The sequence below is a fragment of the Fistularia commersonii genome, chromosome 17 (genome assembly GCF_037954325.1).
Source record: "Fistularia commersonii isolate RoL2024-O1a breed Wild chromosome 17, RoL_Fcom_v1.0, whole genome shotgun sequence".
Taxonomy (NCBI): domain Eukaryota; kingdom Metazoa; phylum Chordata; class Actinopteri; order Syngnathiformes; family Fistulariidae; genus Fistularia; species Fistularia commersonii.
The window spans coordinates 9,749,620-9,766,305 of NC_141300.1; the positions used below are offsets into that span (position 1 = coordinate 9,749,620).

General features: G+C 41.4%; 1 protein-coding gene across 2 annotated transcripts in view; it reads left to right on the top strand.

Moving 5' to 3' along the window:
• Positions 1 to 16,686, top strand: part of kiaa1549la (KIAA1549-like a) — a 104,530-nt gene that overhangs the window by 20,636 nt on the left and 67,208 nt on the right. For both annotated transcript variants that reach the window (XM_086163002.1, XM_086163003.1), the window contains exon 2: positions 14,980 to 15,672. In XM_086163002.1, coding sequence (XP_086019128.1) covers positions 14,980 to 15,672 — 693 coding nt within the window. The remainder of the gene's footprint in view (positions 1 to 14,979; positions 15,673 to 16,686) is intronic.

The window sequence follows — 16,686 nt, forward strand, 5'->3', positions numbered from 1 at the left end:
GAACAGACCCTTCTTAGCTGAATCAAGCAGCGGGGTCGCAGTGATGCTGGGAAATGTTTCGAATGATACTCTGAAGTTAGATGCACTGACTCCGGGAAATGGTCCTTTCTAAGCAGCTAGCGCCATCGCGCTCTCTGTTCTTTATCAAAAACATGCTCATTTTGCCCATCCGCAAATCTTTTAAGAAGAAAACCTTTGCTACTCACACAGCCTGTTCATTAAAAATAAAATAGTCCTCACTGGTCCTACAGCTTTAATTATCCTCTCTATTCATTTTGGTTAAATTCATTTCTCTATCAAAATCTTTTCCTGCTGGGGCTGTGATAAATTTTGTCTGCGCTGCCAGGTTGCCTCGACAGATTTATTGGTACAAAGCATGGAGCTGACTTGGAGGCATTTCTACTGCAGGATTATTGGCTAGATCAGCATCTTAGATTCATCATTTTTTTTTGTCCTTCTCTTTTACGGGCACATTGTTTTAAAATAGATTAAAATGTCCTATATAGACTCTTCATTCATCGGCATTCACAACAACAATCACGCTGCCGTCGGGCTTGTTCTGTGAACTTGGGATATTCTGGAAATTCCCAAAACGTCACACAGGGTGATCAAAATTAAGGGAATAATGGACCGATAACCTCCTCTAATCCCACCGCCCAATTCAACACACAGTAAAGTATCCGAACACACACACTTTCTCAGTCATCCGTCATCATTGAGCCGCTGTCACACGGGCCAGGCCTCAGCAGCAGCAGGTCGGCTGTGGGGAAATGGAGCGACAGATGAGATCCGAGCTGACACTGAGCAAAGCGCATTAGTGTGTTTTTCCTAAATTTGCGGTACTTTTCTCAACAATGGCCATCAATTTTTTAAATGGGCTATTGTTTGTTTTCCATGGCGCCCTACCTCGGTGTGTGCAACTGCTCTGCTGGTATGCACGTCTGGGCTTCGCTCTGTGTATGTATGAGTCTGGGTAGGTTATTGTCCCAGTGGGTGTCTCAGAGCAAATGGGTTCGGGCAGATGATGTAATAGTTTTTGTTCCTGTGTGTGCCACCTCACATGAGCTGAAGGCCATGGGGTTTAGTGAGTGGCAGGCACACAACATTGTAGTGTGTGTGTTCATGTGTGTTGCTTTCCTTGCCGAGCAGAACATTTCCACAAATTAAAATCACTTAATAGTGTGAATGTACCTAGCTGCAATGACAAGTTAATGTTCCCTATGGGAATAATTCTATCTATTGATCTATCATTGACTGATAATGCATTCAGTGACGCTGTTAAAATGGATGCCTTGGGGATATATGTACATCTTTTTTTCTTCTGACAGATGCAGATTATCACTTGAAGTGTATGGCAGCATTATGGAAAGTATTTCTACAGAGACAGCTGTGTGCCAAATGTAACAGAAATCTCCCGAGATCTGAGTTTCTGTACATAATACAACGGTGCAAACTTGAGTGAGCTGTCTGGAGTACAGCAAGCTTTGTCTCTCAGTTGTCTAAAATGGTTTGTTTTTGTGCAAGTCAGAATTTGAAAAAACACAAAACACACACATCACACACCGCATTTGCTTTCATAGACTACCTTTGGGAGCAGGAAGATACTGTTGCTGGGTGTTGTGTAACAATCGCATTGTCTCTACAATGTCTTGTAGAATGTTAGACCAGAGTATCTTGAAGGATATTCGATAGTTTCAAAAAGGCGTTTTAAGAGGGCAGAGGACATGGGGCAATCGCTTTGTACACTTTCTAGTCTTTTTGTGTATACGGAAAATACCTGACACTTGGGATCAGAGTGGCCCAACCGAAGTCAAGGTGGATTTTAAAGGCAAAGTCGGGCCAAAGTCATAATTGTATCCAGTGACCAACTTTGACTACTGCACAACCACATGCATTTGTATTGCATGTTTAAACTGGAACTCTGAAAGATGGGCTGAAAGGATTTTTTTTTCTTTCAACTCAAGTTATGGGGAGCTGCTTCATTAGGATGAGCAGTGGGTGGAGCTACTTGTGAAGGCACTTGATGTATATTCAGAAGATGAGACACAAATGCTAATTCACATGTTTTTTTCTTGTATTAATTCAAGGAAGGTCGCATCTTTTCATCTGGCACATATCTATGCCACCATTTTCTTTTCTCCAGTGGAGCGGAGGGAACTTTTGTAAGTCATCAGTCATTCACTGTATCTGTTTCCATTGCATTGAATAAACTTATCATTAAAATGAAATCATTTTCTCTCTTCCAGTTATGCAATATTTATTTTATATCATAGGTGACAAGTTTAAGGTTACTCTGTGTAGAATATGAAAATGGACCTCTCCTCATCACAACAGCCTAACTTGCATTTGCCCTGCAAACAGGTGTAGTTGTCTCCACCCAATTTAATAAGAAAAGCCTGGGGATGTGCCTGCTTCCCAGAGGGAAGGCATCCAGACATGTGACCGCTGTATTATAATACTAATGTCCGTATCATAGAATTACTTAACATAGTTTTGCATAGCATAAAATGTATATATATCTTAAAACTATATTGTATGACCTTCATTACTGGAGTGGATGTCTGAATGAGAGCAAAGGTTAATACGGATATAAAAATGTATGTTAATTTTCCATTATCCCTTTTGCACGAGACCAGTTGATGTATTTTAGCGGTGATCGAGGCAATACATAATTGAAAAAAAATAGCAGTTATGACAGAAGAAAACGATCTTGCAGAGAAGGAAAAGGTGAGATTGATTAAAACCGTCCATATATATATACACAATGTATTTTTAACATAATGAAAAAAACAAAAACATATATGTACACCTTTACAGTTCTGCTCTTTCTACCGAACTGTATTGCACGCATGACCCACCCTGCAGTTCCTCCATAAGTTTTCCAGTGAGATGAGCTCAGCCAGTGGATTAGAAGCCATTAGATAACAGGGAATCAATTGACCTCTGCTGCTCCCAATTCCTGCCGCAACATGAGTAATTTTTCCCTGACAGAGAGAATGACGCCACCGTGCCGTACTGTAAACGATGATGGGTTGTCGGCACTGGTTTGAGAAGATCAAATTGAAAAGGATGTGCCTTGCACCGTGAAAAAGTAATGGAATTTTAAGAGGGAAAAAGCTGTGATGAATAACAGCCAACCTCGTGCTCACTGTGGAAGGCAGCGACGCTGCGTTTGCTAACAGTGCAACGAATAACAAGAAAAATCAGCTCTTAACGTTCATAAAAGTAATCAAGAATGTTCCTTTTTTTTCTTTTTAAAAACCCCTTTTAAAGTCAAGGTGGGATGAAAATTGGAACCACAATCAAAACATGGACAGTACTACTGTAAATATGACAGTACTATGTCTTCATTCAAGTTTACGTTTCATTGCCTCCCCCTTTTGGCTTTTCAGTTCTTATTTAGTGTGATTCTGCCTCGATCACCGGATGCTGGTTAACTAGTGTTTAATACGTTCAAAATCCAAAGCTGATTTTGATTTTGCTCCAGGCGGGGAGTGTGAAGCCAGGTAGGGTTCAAATGTGTTCAGATCCAGCCCTCTCCAATGCCCTCCCAAAATAACACCGAGGGGAAAAATGGTTGCTTTGACTGAGGTTTTGTGAGAGCTCACCAAGATTGGGCCGTCATGTAAAGCCGCTCCATCGTTCATGACCCTTTGCATTCAAAGACCTCAGTCTGGTATTTTCTTTTTTATTTCTATTTATTCATTTTTTCCGGAAAAGGAATCTTTAGATGTTGCAGGATGAAGAAAAGGCACATCTGCCTCTGCCGTCCTCCGTGGCTACATATCTGAAGGGAGCTGTGTGAGTGAGCCTGTTGTTGATATAGCAGGTGTTTCAGGAAACAGACTTAACTTTGCATGAGTTCCGTCTTACAGCAACATTATCAATGTTGCAGTAAAATATCACAAGAAAGTCATTTTTCCCTGAATGAGTGTCAAAACCAAGAACAAGAATATTGCAGGGAACTCTCCAATTTTATTTTCCGTATGAATCCCAATATACACATGTAAAGCGTCATGCCTTGATAATATTTGAACACTTGATGAAAGCTGGCCAGACACAGCGCAGAGCCTTTAACAAGACACCTGTGCGTTCTTTAAGCTGGACTTAAAAGTCCCAGCAGTCGGGAGTTTTCTGCGGTCATCACAGGGCGACACCTCCTGCGGCAGCTGGAAGTCTGGCCTGATGGGAGGCTGCTTAACATCAGCATTACCTTCAGGCAGCCGCTGGGTGCAGGGATTTTAATAAATCCTGAATATGTCGCTTCTGTTCTTACTGATCTCCTCAAACCTTGCTGGAGATGAGCGGCTTCTAAGATTTTGTTTTTTCAAAGAAAAAACACTTTTTTTTTTTGGATGCGTTTGATATTGTTACATCAGCTATTGATCCGATGTTGTGCTTTCTGATCTTTGCTCTGCACTCTCTGCATTCAAGTCTCATGAAAGGTTTTAACATGACAACAAGCACTGCAATCGAAAGTAGCTTCACATTTTATGGAAACAGTAGAAAACATTTTTGTAGCGCTTGTGTTTGTAGTTTATATTTAACACAGCTCCTTAATTGTATAGTCCTGGTGAAGCCTGTACTTGCACAAAGCGTGTGTTGACACCCAGCTGCCTTTTCAGTAAGTTGATTTAGAAAATAAAATAATGCAATACAGTAAATCACACCTGGTATAAAGCCTTCATTAACATGAGTTAAAACATGCAGATTTTAAGAAATCAGTCTAATAGTGGTTCAATACTTTTATTGGTCATTTGTTGTAGCAAAAAACTACACCGGCGTTTATATAGGATTGATGTCTGTTTGTGTTTGATACATTGGATGCGGAGATGTGTGTGCACGTGCGTTAATGTGTTTCAGCCAGATTGTATTTTTGCTTCCGAAAATGTTTGAGAGCTCGACTGGGGGAGTCGTCTCATGGCAGAGATGTTTTGTGTGTGTGTGTGTGCGCGCATGTGTGTGTGTCTCTTCTGTTTCTGCTGATAGACTGGCTGACACACCAAATGGCCCAGAGCGAGTCATGTGACTGTAAGCTCGTCACACTGCAAGGCCAAAGTGCAGATGAGACGCATGCTGTTTCACCTGCCTGTGTGTTTATCTTAATTATTGCATGACTGTGTGATTATATCCTTACTGCTATCTTTACCTTCTGCTGGGTTCGTGCGTGTCTGTGTTTAATTCTTCTCGTTCCAAACCCCGACCTGACACCCAAGCATTTACATATATATATATATAGCCATTCAGTTTGTCCATTGTTTGGTACTTGTTTGGTTTGTTTTTCTCCACTCATTATCAGATTCTGCATGGATCCATGAAGTTTTGCATAACCTGGTGAGAAATACTGATTTCACAGGATACAAAAAGACCAGATTGTTCATGTGGCCATGAGTTTCTTTAGGGGACACATGAACACATATCTGTGTTATGTGTATTGTGGAGAGCAAAGGCTATTTTGCCCACTGGACAAATGTTAGCACATAATATAATGTGCAATCAAGCATATTTCTGCAGCAGCTGTAGAAATACACACTGACAGGTTACGTTAGTTTGCTGTTCTAGCATTACTGACTGTCTCGTTCCCCTGAGTCCTTGTTTGAGGCCATTACATATTAAATTCTCTATGCCTTATACATCCCACTGTTTCACTCAGGGACTTGTCACTCTTATGTACCAAAAATGCAACCGCTGGAGGAGGCAAATACAAATAAAGCCAGTCAGTGCAAAGACAACCAAGATTCACTCAGCCAAATATCCCAACACAAAAGTAAACAAGATATAAAACTAGTCAACCTTTATGGTTTGAAGTAATGTTTGGTTACATCATTAGTTTTCAGCATTATCTGCTTGTCATTGACTGTATTTGTCGTAATACAAACTGAATTACATGTGTTTTACATGTTTTTTTTCCACCATGTTAACCCTTTATAAAAGTAACCCGCACCCTAATTGTGCTTTTTGTGGAATTCAATGGTGCTTTACAATGCAATGAAAGATAAATAAAATAAAGTAAAAAAAAAAAAAAAAAAACAGATGGGAGGGAAAAAAATGCTTGAACAGGTGGACTTTGAGCAGTGGTTTGAAGGCTGGAAGAGAGTCGAGGTTGCTGATGTGTGGTGGCAGGGAATTCCAGAGGGTAGGGAGCAATGGCTGCAAAGGCTTGGTCCCCTGAGCTTTGGCGCTCGCTTCTGGTGATGGCGGTCAGGAGGTTGGAGTCGGAGCATTGACGACGGCTTAATGGATGACGATGTGGAGTTTGTCGTGCACACTATATTGGATGGGGAGCCTGCGGAGCAGTTGGAGGATGCTGGTGATGTTGTTCCTGGAGCGGGTGGAGGTGAGCAACTGAACAGCTGAGTTTTGTGTATATTGTACTTTTTGAACATTTTACTCAGATGGGCGGTAGGACCAATTACAATTGGTAGTTTATGAGTTTTTATCATCTCAAATCACTCCTCGATTTGGCTGAAGCACGTGCATTTGAGACAGGCATCCTTAGTATTAGGACCAGTCTGGACTGCTGTTTCATTTGGCCTTCCGTTAAAAACCTGCCAGTCGATAAAGCGGTGTCATTATTGCTCTTTAACACCTCTATGCATGTAGACCACAACACTTCTTGACTATTTTAAAAGAAATATCGCCAAATAGTCATGTATTTTGATCTTTTCTAACCCCGCTGATCAGAATCCTCTTAATGTTCAAGTTGCAAAACTGCACAGGTGCTTCTGTTTTTGATATAAGAAGCACAGTCTTGCTTCTGAACAAATATTTTATGCCACTGAATTAAATATCAACTGCCAAAACAAAGATGACAGATTCCTGACACTCACCCAGCAACATATTAACCCCAGATTTTATATTTAACTATGCCTGGATTAACCTTTTCATTTTATATAAACAAAATTTTACTTTATTTAATTTTCATGTTCAAGTCATTCATTGCTAAATTTCAGGGGGATGCCATATACTAAGAGATATTTGATTTATTGACGTTTTTGGAGTTTTGTTTTTCTATTTGGCTACTTTTTTAATCCGATATCATATTTAGGCCATATTGCCGTTATGAAATTTCTTTTTCTAGACTTGATGATTTTTCAAGACTGATGATTTCCTGTGGTCTTCTAGCATATTTGCCAAGATTTTGATAGAAATGTTTGCTCAGCTCATGGAGAGAAGGTTGGTGATATTTCATGTGGGTCACTAAGTAGGAGGCGAACTCCGCTGGCCCTAATGCCTGCGGTCAAAATAGGATCCTCTGCAAAAACTAAAACTCTTATTAGTTTTGTTTACAAATCCCTCCTCAACTCTCTACACATGCATTTAAAATCTGCCTTTTAGAGCTTAAATGCTGGATTAAAAATGTAGCCTATTTCATGCTTAGGTAACTTAAACTTGAAGCCCAAATTTTTATTTCAGTTTTTCCCTCGTTCATGCAGCCAGTTAAACATTGTTGTTCCCTATTGATCATCTGTATTCATAAATTGATAAACTATTCATGGCCCTATTATGTTTTTGAATTCTTGCCACGCTGTGTTAATCCATTCAGCCTGCCATTAAAAAAATCGTAATCTGTGAAAATGCAGGTCACCGATGCTACGAAAGATCCATCTTAAGCAGATTTTTGTTGAGGGATTGATTGACGGATGGACTGTATATTTGTGATCATATGGTCTGGATGAAAGCAAACAATGTCCCGTCAAATCCTTCCCTCCCTGTTTTTAACAGCAACCCTTTTGTTCCACAGAATCAGTATCGGTGGAACGTGTCTACATTCATGAAGCTACATGACTAAAGTTGGTGCTCTGCTCCATTAGTCGCTTGTAAAACCGGTTTTGTTTTGACAGCATCCTCCAAACTCCTTGTCCTTCCAGCTGCACAACAGAAAATAACACACCGAATAGGCACGGAACACAGCTTCCTTCTTTATATATGGTAATGGTTACCTTGGTGACAGCATCACTGGGGTTGCTGTGGCAACTCAGAAGCAGAAGCAGCCCTGCTGTCAAGCTGAATGGGGTGGCTGATTTACTGTTACCTCAAATAGCTTCAGTCCACTTCCTCGCCTTGTTCTCTTCTACTGATTGTATTGCATTAGATGGAGACTTCTGAAGAATCTCAAAGCTCAAGGATGAGAAAGACCTATCTTTCCTTCATTACTCTGACTGGCATGACATCAAAACATCCAATTATTATAAGCTTCATGACAACTTAAACTGAATGAATCTCCAAACTAGAAAAAAAAAGCATTTTATGCTAATCCCTTCACTTCAGTTAGTTTCAGAAGAAATCTTTTTCACAGTTTTATGTGCAAAAAAAAAAAAAAACCAGGCAAAATTGGATGAGTGTATGCTCATTTAAATCAGATCCACATGGTTTTTGGACATTTTCAAAGTGATTTGTTAGATTTGGATATATGTGAATTTGGAGCATTTTCACAAAGAACATTCTCATAGCATCTTAAGTGATCCGACGTCAACATATCTGTTTCCACGTGTAATGGGAGCCCACCTATAACCCTGCTGAAGTCAACCATTTCTTTTTCTGTAATTGTATTAGAATGTAGCCAAATGTAACCCCAGCAGGCAGAGAGGAAACATGTTAACTTGACAGGAGTGACCCGTCGGCTTGGTTCAATTCAGAGACCGCATGACTTCGGGGGGGTTTGTGAACCACTTTGCCAATGTGGCACCACATATGAACTTTCTTATTTGATTTGCCAGTTTGTGCACATTGAAGAGACTAGTCTGTCAGTTCAAGATATCAGTTTAACTCAAAGACAAGAACATGTCAAAATGTGCAACGCATTTACTGAAGTAGTACTCGGGCTGAATGATTATATTTGGGCCAAATATATTTTATATTAAGTCTTTCTTTTAGCGTTATTCTTCTGAATAAGCCAAACCTGAGACGATTCTTGTGACTGGCTCGGACCTGAACAAGCGCCTAAAGAAACACCGAAGAAAATAGCTTTACACGTGAACGCCATTTTGTTTGAAATCACATTGATTTAATGATGGACACAACATGGGTTAGTTCTAGCCCAGTCTTGCTTGTCTTGTTCGTTTTGTTTGATACAGTTTTAAAGTTTATGATCACCCGGTGTGATGAAACAGGATTGTCAGAATGTGTGTTCGTCCATTTCAAACAAGTTGAGGCAACTTTTGGAAACCCAGGTGATGAATCATCTGCTGTTGTGTCAACTTTTCCACAAACTGTGTAAATTGACTAAATTAGCTGTGATCAGTTATATGGCAGTTTACTGATCACCCTCACTAGTTTTAATGAGGTGTCTAACCTAGTTTAAGTATGTCTCTCCATTTCACCACTTTGACACTTGTTCTTGATATAGAGAAAACTTTCACTGTTTCATAAGAGAAGGCGATCAATGTGGGAATTGAGAAGTAGTTCTCCAACTTTCTGAAACTTCACAGCAATAAAACTGAAGTTCTTTGTGATGGCACAGCCACTGACATTTCCCCATCAACTTTGAACCCCCCCCAGGTTAAGAGTCTGGTTGTCCTCCCAGATGTTACATTGTCTTTCCCATATTAATATCATCCTGTTAGCTTAGTTCTATTTACGCACCCCATCAGTAGACTCTGCCCCTTCCCCCACTCCACGGTCTGCATCCATTCTTGTCCATAGTCTTGTCATTTCCCGGGTAGATTACTGCGACCTCATTCATTTTGGTCTAACCAATAAATCCCCGTACAAACCGTCGCTCCTCCAGAATTCTGCAGCCTGGATCTATAACTCAGACCTCCTCAAGGAACATATCACCCCAGTCTTTCAACGGCTCCACTGGAGCCCATAGAATTGAGATGAACTTCAAAATATTGCCCCTTACCTATGAATGCATCCACAACCAGGCCCATTGAAAACTATCAGACCGGCTTCGTTCTGCCACTCCCTTCTGCTCGCTCAGGTCTTCATCCGTGACTCGACTTGTTGTTCCCCATTGCCCGCCATAGAACCACAGGATGCGGAGCGTTAAGTTGCTCCTTTCTCCAGCTCTGGAGTTCCCTTCCCCCCGGCAGCAGAAAGCTGACTCTCTATCTCAATTCAAAGTCAAAGCTGAAAACCTCTCTGTTCAAGTTTGCTCACTCTGTAAGCTTCAATTCCATTTGCTGTAAATCCTTTATCTTTTCCAACTTTGTTAGCTGACCTTGGGTTTAGAAAGATGCCCACAAACAAAATGCATAGTCATTATTGTTATGAATTTTGATTTTTGCGTCCTGACTAATTTTCTGATATTCAACTGAAATGAATGAAAATAAGATTCTTTCATCAGATCTGGGCAAAGCAAAAAGTCTGATCACATAAATCCAATAGAACATTTATAATCTTTCCCGATTCCTTTACAAATCTTAAATGTTTTTGAAGACGCGCCAAACCTTACAATCACGACATCTATCTATCAGATGCACCGTAGTTTCCTGTCCCCAGCGCCGCACTGACAGATGGATGCCCTGAATAGTTTCTGGAAGTGGCAACACGTCCCCTCTGTTGGACAAAATTGAATGGTGTGAAACCATCATGTACCACATTGAATGTATTAGCGCTCTGACTTGCAATCAGCCCTCTATCTCCAACCACAAATGCTTTATAGATGCTCTTTTACTTAAAAATAATCATACTTCCTTCACCACTCACTCACCCACGCAGTGAACCAAGACACATGCTTTTACTGAATGACATATAAGGTCTTGCCAAGCGCAGCTCTAAGACAGATCAAAACATTTATTTACTAGATTATACCAAGATATTGATGCCAGTTTTTTGTTGGGGAGACTGATCGAGGCACCCTTCTGCAGTTGAGATCTGCGAACTGAGATCCAAAACACAGTGAATGCCCGCTTGTGACTCTTATCTGGCTTGTTTTGTGATTAATTAAAATTCGCAATCACTCGGCCACTTGGCAAATTCAGATTTTCTCTCCGAGCTTCATTGAGCCAGTGAACCAGTTGGCTCGTGACCACACACTTCCTAACCACCTGTCCTGCTGACAGTTCCAGTCGGGCACCGTAAACCATGGTTATCTGGCCAACACCTTCAAGTACTGAGCACAGGAATGAAGCCATGGCCTTAAACCATAGATAGTTACCATTACACTCACACTGACATGACCTGGCAGGGCTTGATAGGGTTGGCCTTTTTAGAAAATCAGCAGGGACTTGGTGGATGGACACAGTCGCCAGCTGAGCCTGGAAGGGGGCTACTACAGTAAAACATAAAAGAGGCAGAATAAATGAACAAAAATTAAACAAAATGCCCCGGAAGGAGTCTATTTACGACTGTTGTTGCTAAACATTAGGTCTCACAGTGAAGTTGACTTTGGATGGGTTTGCGTGGCATTTTGATCTTCGTGTTCGTTTTCAATAATGGCAAAAATGGTGCTCTGAGAGGTGACAGTGACTGGGACAACTGGCTGTCAAATGTGCTCTGCAGCCCAGGTGGGGATTTTTTTTTTGCTCGCTTTGAATACACTCCATCCAGGCACTTCTCATGTTTTGGTTTTTGGAGGGGCTCAGTGGCAGGGTTGCAGTGACCTTTGCATTTGATCATCAAAGTTTCGTTAATTCTCCCTTGAGACCAAATGAATGTTTTTTCCAAATGGGAAAACTCGTCTCTAAGTTCTGAGGGAGGTAATGCATGGTCAGCGTGACCTTTCACCTTTGACCTCCGGTTGTGAAAATCTGATTTGAGTCCAAGAAGATTGTATTACATTACAAGCTTTTTCTCTGCGGTACAACATTCACCAGAACGAGATGGGCCTTGAACCTTGTTAATGCCAGTGCAGGCATTTAAAAACGGTAAAAAAAAAAAAGTTTTGTGGCGTAGATTTGAAACCGACTCGAGTAGAAGTATTTCCTTCTGGTGTTGAATCACCACCTGAAAACTTGTAGTTAAAGGAAATATGTATAAATATAAACGGGGCTGATAAGATGGAGGACGGCAATTGATGGCTGTGTGCCAGAAAATAGAAATAAATAGAAATACATCAAGTCCAAAGTAAACAGAGAAATTAATAATTGATACTTTGGCGTACTGAAAAGATAAATATTTTACTCAAAACTTATTTGAAGGAGGCAAGTTTTTAGTTTGTGTGTCATTGGCATTCCCCATGGAGGGACCGTTTCAGTCACATGTCACTACGGTTGGCTTGGCATTCCACTAAAACGCCAGCAGTTTACTGCTCGAATGAATAGTTCAGTCAGGAGAAAATCCAGTGATTACGTTCTCATTTCCACCAAGTTGACCCAAATGTCTAAAGTACAAAAGAGTGTAGTGGTAATTTATATCAATGTTTGAAACATGAAGCTCCACTGACTTATATTTGTGGACTACATTTAATACATTTCCCTATTTCCAGGGTGCTCAAAACATAAATTTCAATTCAATGAACCTTTCTGTGATAACTGATTCTAGTCACTTTTTGTTTTCTGCAGTTTCCATCTCTTATCTCTCCTGATTTGAATTTTAACAGGGAAAAAATCAAGCGCGTGAAAATAAAGCCGGTCCTAACTGCTACCGCTCTCCAAATCTGATACATTTTTTTTTTACTGCTCATTTACATTCATCCGTGTATCCATCCACCCACCCATCCAGCTTTCCATCCATCCTGTCCATATTTCTTCTCAGTAGAGGTTCTTCTCTCCTAGCGTTTTGCCACAGGTCTGATGGTAGAGGCGCATATGTCACTCTCAGCCTGAGCAGGTGGCAAACTGTTGGAGAACAAAACACTCAAAACACTCCTAACATTCATGCACATGGTCCACGCATTCCATCTAACCTCCCATCCTCCGCTCAAGTCATTCATCTCACCATTTATTCATCCATTCATCCTTTCGTTTGCTTATCTGAATAACACTATCTCTTTAGATTGCAACAGGAATATTTATTTATAAACCACAGTTTTGTTTTCTTTAATACTGACATATTGACTCTTTTAAGCGTATTATATAGAAATTCCCTTGCATATGACAAGAAAGGGACTGTGACATTCTTAACCAGAATTTGTTCTCTGCATTTAATCCATCATGGATGCACGATGAGCAGTTGGCATGCCATCTAGCAGCGCCAGGGGAGCGGTTAGGGGTTCAGTGATCAACAACGCTTCGACACACTAGGACGCGGGAATCAAACCAGGAATGTTCGGTTCCAAGGAGGATTGCTCTACCTCCTGCGCCACGCCGCCCCCTAATTAGCTCTGTTATTTGTTAATACGTTCAGGAAATCGATTTGTCCTTGTAAACCTAGTAGTTTGAAATTGCATTGTTCTCTCAAGCTCTAAGCATCCATTCTTGTGTGCTTAATTTTGTGATACATCTCTTAAAAGAAAAAAAAAAGCTATTTCATGTGTACAATAGTGAAAAGTGTTCTCATTGATCATATGCCACTGTGATCCATAAAGTCCTCATGGTTACAGTATTAGTATGGAGGTCCACATCGCCCATCATATGCCAGTCATGCACTGAGCTTGGTTCTACCCCAATCTGATACAGGCAATGGGGAATGTCATTGGTACGGTGACATTTACAATCCCGAGTATATTTATCGACGTTTTACAAAGGATGTTACCTCAGACTGCTCGAACAAACCGTTATGCCAGGCAAGGTTAACAGCACATGCAGTTTTACTGTTATCACATTGGTGCTCAGGCCCCGATGCCCGAGCTCAGCTGTCCGAATCTCGGGGAAAATATCGGGCATCATAACAAACTCACACGGATTGTTGCTCCGTGATGGTAGACAGCCAGGTGATTAAAATTCTTAATAGAAGGTGTCTGGAGGTTGTGGAGTCGCGAAGCCTGGGGCTTGTTCTGTAAGCCCACTCACTGAAAAACACTATCTTTCAACTGATCGTGCTGCTGCGGAGACTTTTGCAATGTGTGGGGCATTGAACTGGAACACACAAACCCCTCCAACACTTGCCTACCGCTCACATACAAACACACTAGTATTCTGAAGAGATGACAAACTTGGGGTGAGTGTATGGGCAGATGCTCAGTGAAGCGGTCAACTTTTGTTTTCTCTTAAAATAGCCATTCTACATTTCCACTATGGCAAGGGGCCTTGGAGATAGAATGTATTAGGCGAGATAATTGCCACAGTCTGCCAAACCTTCAGGCTTTTTTTGAGGCTATGGATGATCTGAAGACAGTTTACACAATGGTAATAAACAGTCTGGAAGTTTGCGGTTTTCCATTTCAATGTATCTAGCAGTTATATCAAATCTGGAAAAGCAAATATGATGCTGGGAATCCATCACATGCACCCAACTCTGCTTGCGATATAGTTCTCATTATCGCTCGGAGCCATTTCCTCATTCTCACAAGTTGTTTATATTCTAGGAATTGAAATATCCAGCATGACTGACCAAACCAGATTAGTATCACTGCTGACCAGGCTATGCGTATACATGTTTGTGTCATAAACCACGGACTCTGGAACATTAAAATTAATTCCCCGCACTTCCTCCAAACGCATAAGTGACCTACTTCAGATATTATTATTATTACTATCATTGTTCTGTATTTAATCCCCTCTCATGAGTTTGCGTGAGACACAGCTGAGAGAGACTATGCATGTGCGTAGCTGCCGGAAGAGTCTATCTACTCATAGGCGTGTGTGCCTGCATGTGTGTGTGTGTGTCTTTGCGGAAAAAGTGAAAGCTGAGCAGAACCGACATAATTGTCTTTGCAGTCGTATAGTCGTGGTGGCATTATGAGGACTAATAATTTAAGGGCTCCAGCTGTGTGAGTGTGTAATGTGAAGGCTCAAGCTGTGTGTGTGTTTGTGTGTCTCTAGATGGATGAATTAAACAAGGACCTTAAAAGAGAGGTCCCGTTCCAGCCTGTGGGAGCCAAAGAAAATTCCTTTTGCTTTACAAAACTTCTAATTAAACCAAACTCTCTCTCCTCCCTCCGTCAGTTGCCCTTTTCTTCATGCCTCGTTTGTTTTCCTTTGTTTCCTTCAGTTGAGGCGGGTCATCATGAGTCAACGAGGCTGGCTCTCTTGCCTCTGGACTTCGCCGTGCCCTCCAACCTCTCAACCACCATGGGGACCGCAGACAAATCGGGGGCTAAAGACAAAGATGGGATGGACGTGACTGACTCTGATGTTGATGCCAGAGCTTGGCCTGAGAGCAAAGTGTTTGCAGAGGCCAGAACAGCAGTGTGGGCCGAAACAGAGGCAGGCGTGCACGCCGGAGGAGACGCCAAAGTCTTTGCAGAGACTGGAATAATGACCAGAACCGGGGCCGGGGCTGAAGTTGGAGCTAAATGGAAGCCGGTGGAGACAAAGATGGGAGACCTTCGGAAGGTGCCGATGGACGCCGCTGCATGGCTGGGGCCGCAGAGGTTGCAGACTCTTGGAGAGGGTCAGATGGGACAGGGATCTCTGTCCTCTGTCCTCACCATGCTGGCAGAGACAGCAGAGACCCCAGCAGTGGCAAAACCTTTAGGACTGTTGTCTAAAGCTGCTTGGACCAAAAGCTCCTCCTCAACATCCACAGCCTACTCTTCCACCTCTTCCTCTGTGACAAAAGCATCCTCTTTGCCGCCCTCCTCCTCCTCTTCCTCTCCAGCCAGTAACAGAGACGGCCAGACATCGGCCTTCTCCGTGACTGATGCCAGCAGCAATGCTACAAGAAACAGCAGCTCCAATTCGGGTATGGTGCAGACTTTAACAGGGTTTTCAAAAAAATGCTCAATTTTGTTCTCTGAGATTATGCGGTTTCTGTTATTGTCCCCCCCCCCCTTTTAAGACGACCTCCTGAAACAGCTTATATGACAGAAATTGTATATACATTTCAGGCGAAATATCATGAACTTGAACTGTCACTAATCCCAAGCTTTTTTGACGCTCCTCTCTTCCACACTACAGAACCTTAGAGGTTGAGGTTAGGGGAAAAATTTAACAGGACGATTAAAGTTATGAATAATTCCATGGTAGTTTGGAGGGGCTAGGAAATGCTGATTCCTTCTGGCAGACACCAGCCTGCCAGCATCTTGGTCACATGACCAGAGACCTCCAAGACACCTCTCATGCATTTTGATGTGATTTAGGTTTAAAAGACAACTTTCACAAGAATTAGCCATTTTATCTTTCACACATTTTTATGTTTGGCTGTCAGTGTTGTTAAGCCTACTACTGATTGTTGTTCCCATATCATTTTCAGCGACTATTCAACCATCATGTATATAAAACATCCGCATTCTCTCATCTTCATCTTAACCTCCCTAGTCACCTTCACTTGTCCCGCTGTCACATATAAACAAGAACAGCCTCAGAGTGATATGTTCACATGTAAAGTAGTTGTGGTAAATATCTGTAAAGGAATAATAATTCTATAAATGGTAAACAATGTAATTAGATTGGTTTTGAAGTTACCAAACCTGGGGCTTATCACTGTTGGAAATTGGAGTCTGATACTGCAATTGAGATTAGACGATCAATGCAGGTTTGATACCCTCAGTTGAATTAATTGAAAATCAACTTATCAAAAGAAACCCTGGTGATAAAATAAGACTTCATTGCAGTTCAAATAGTGATGTATCTTCTGCTGTGGGTTTTAATTCAGAAACAGGGATGATATACTGATTAAGCTTTGCATAAACTGCAGTGTTTTTTAATTCACTGTACAATTGATGTATCATTTATGTACTGTCATCCATGAAGATTA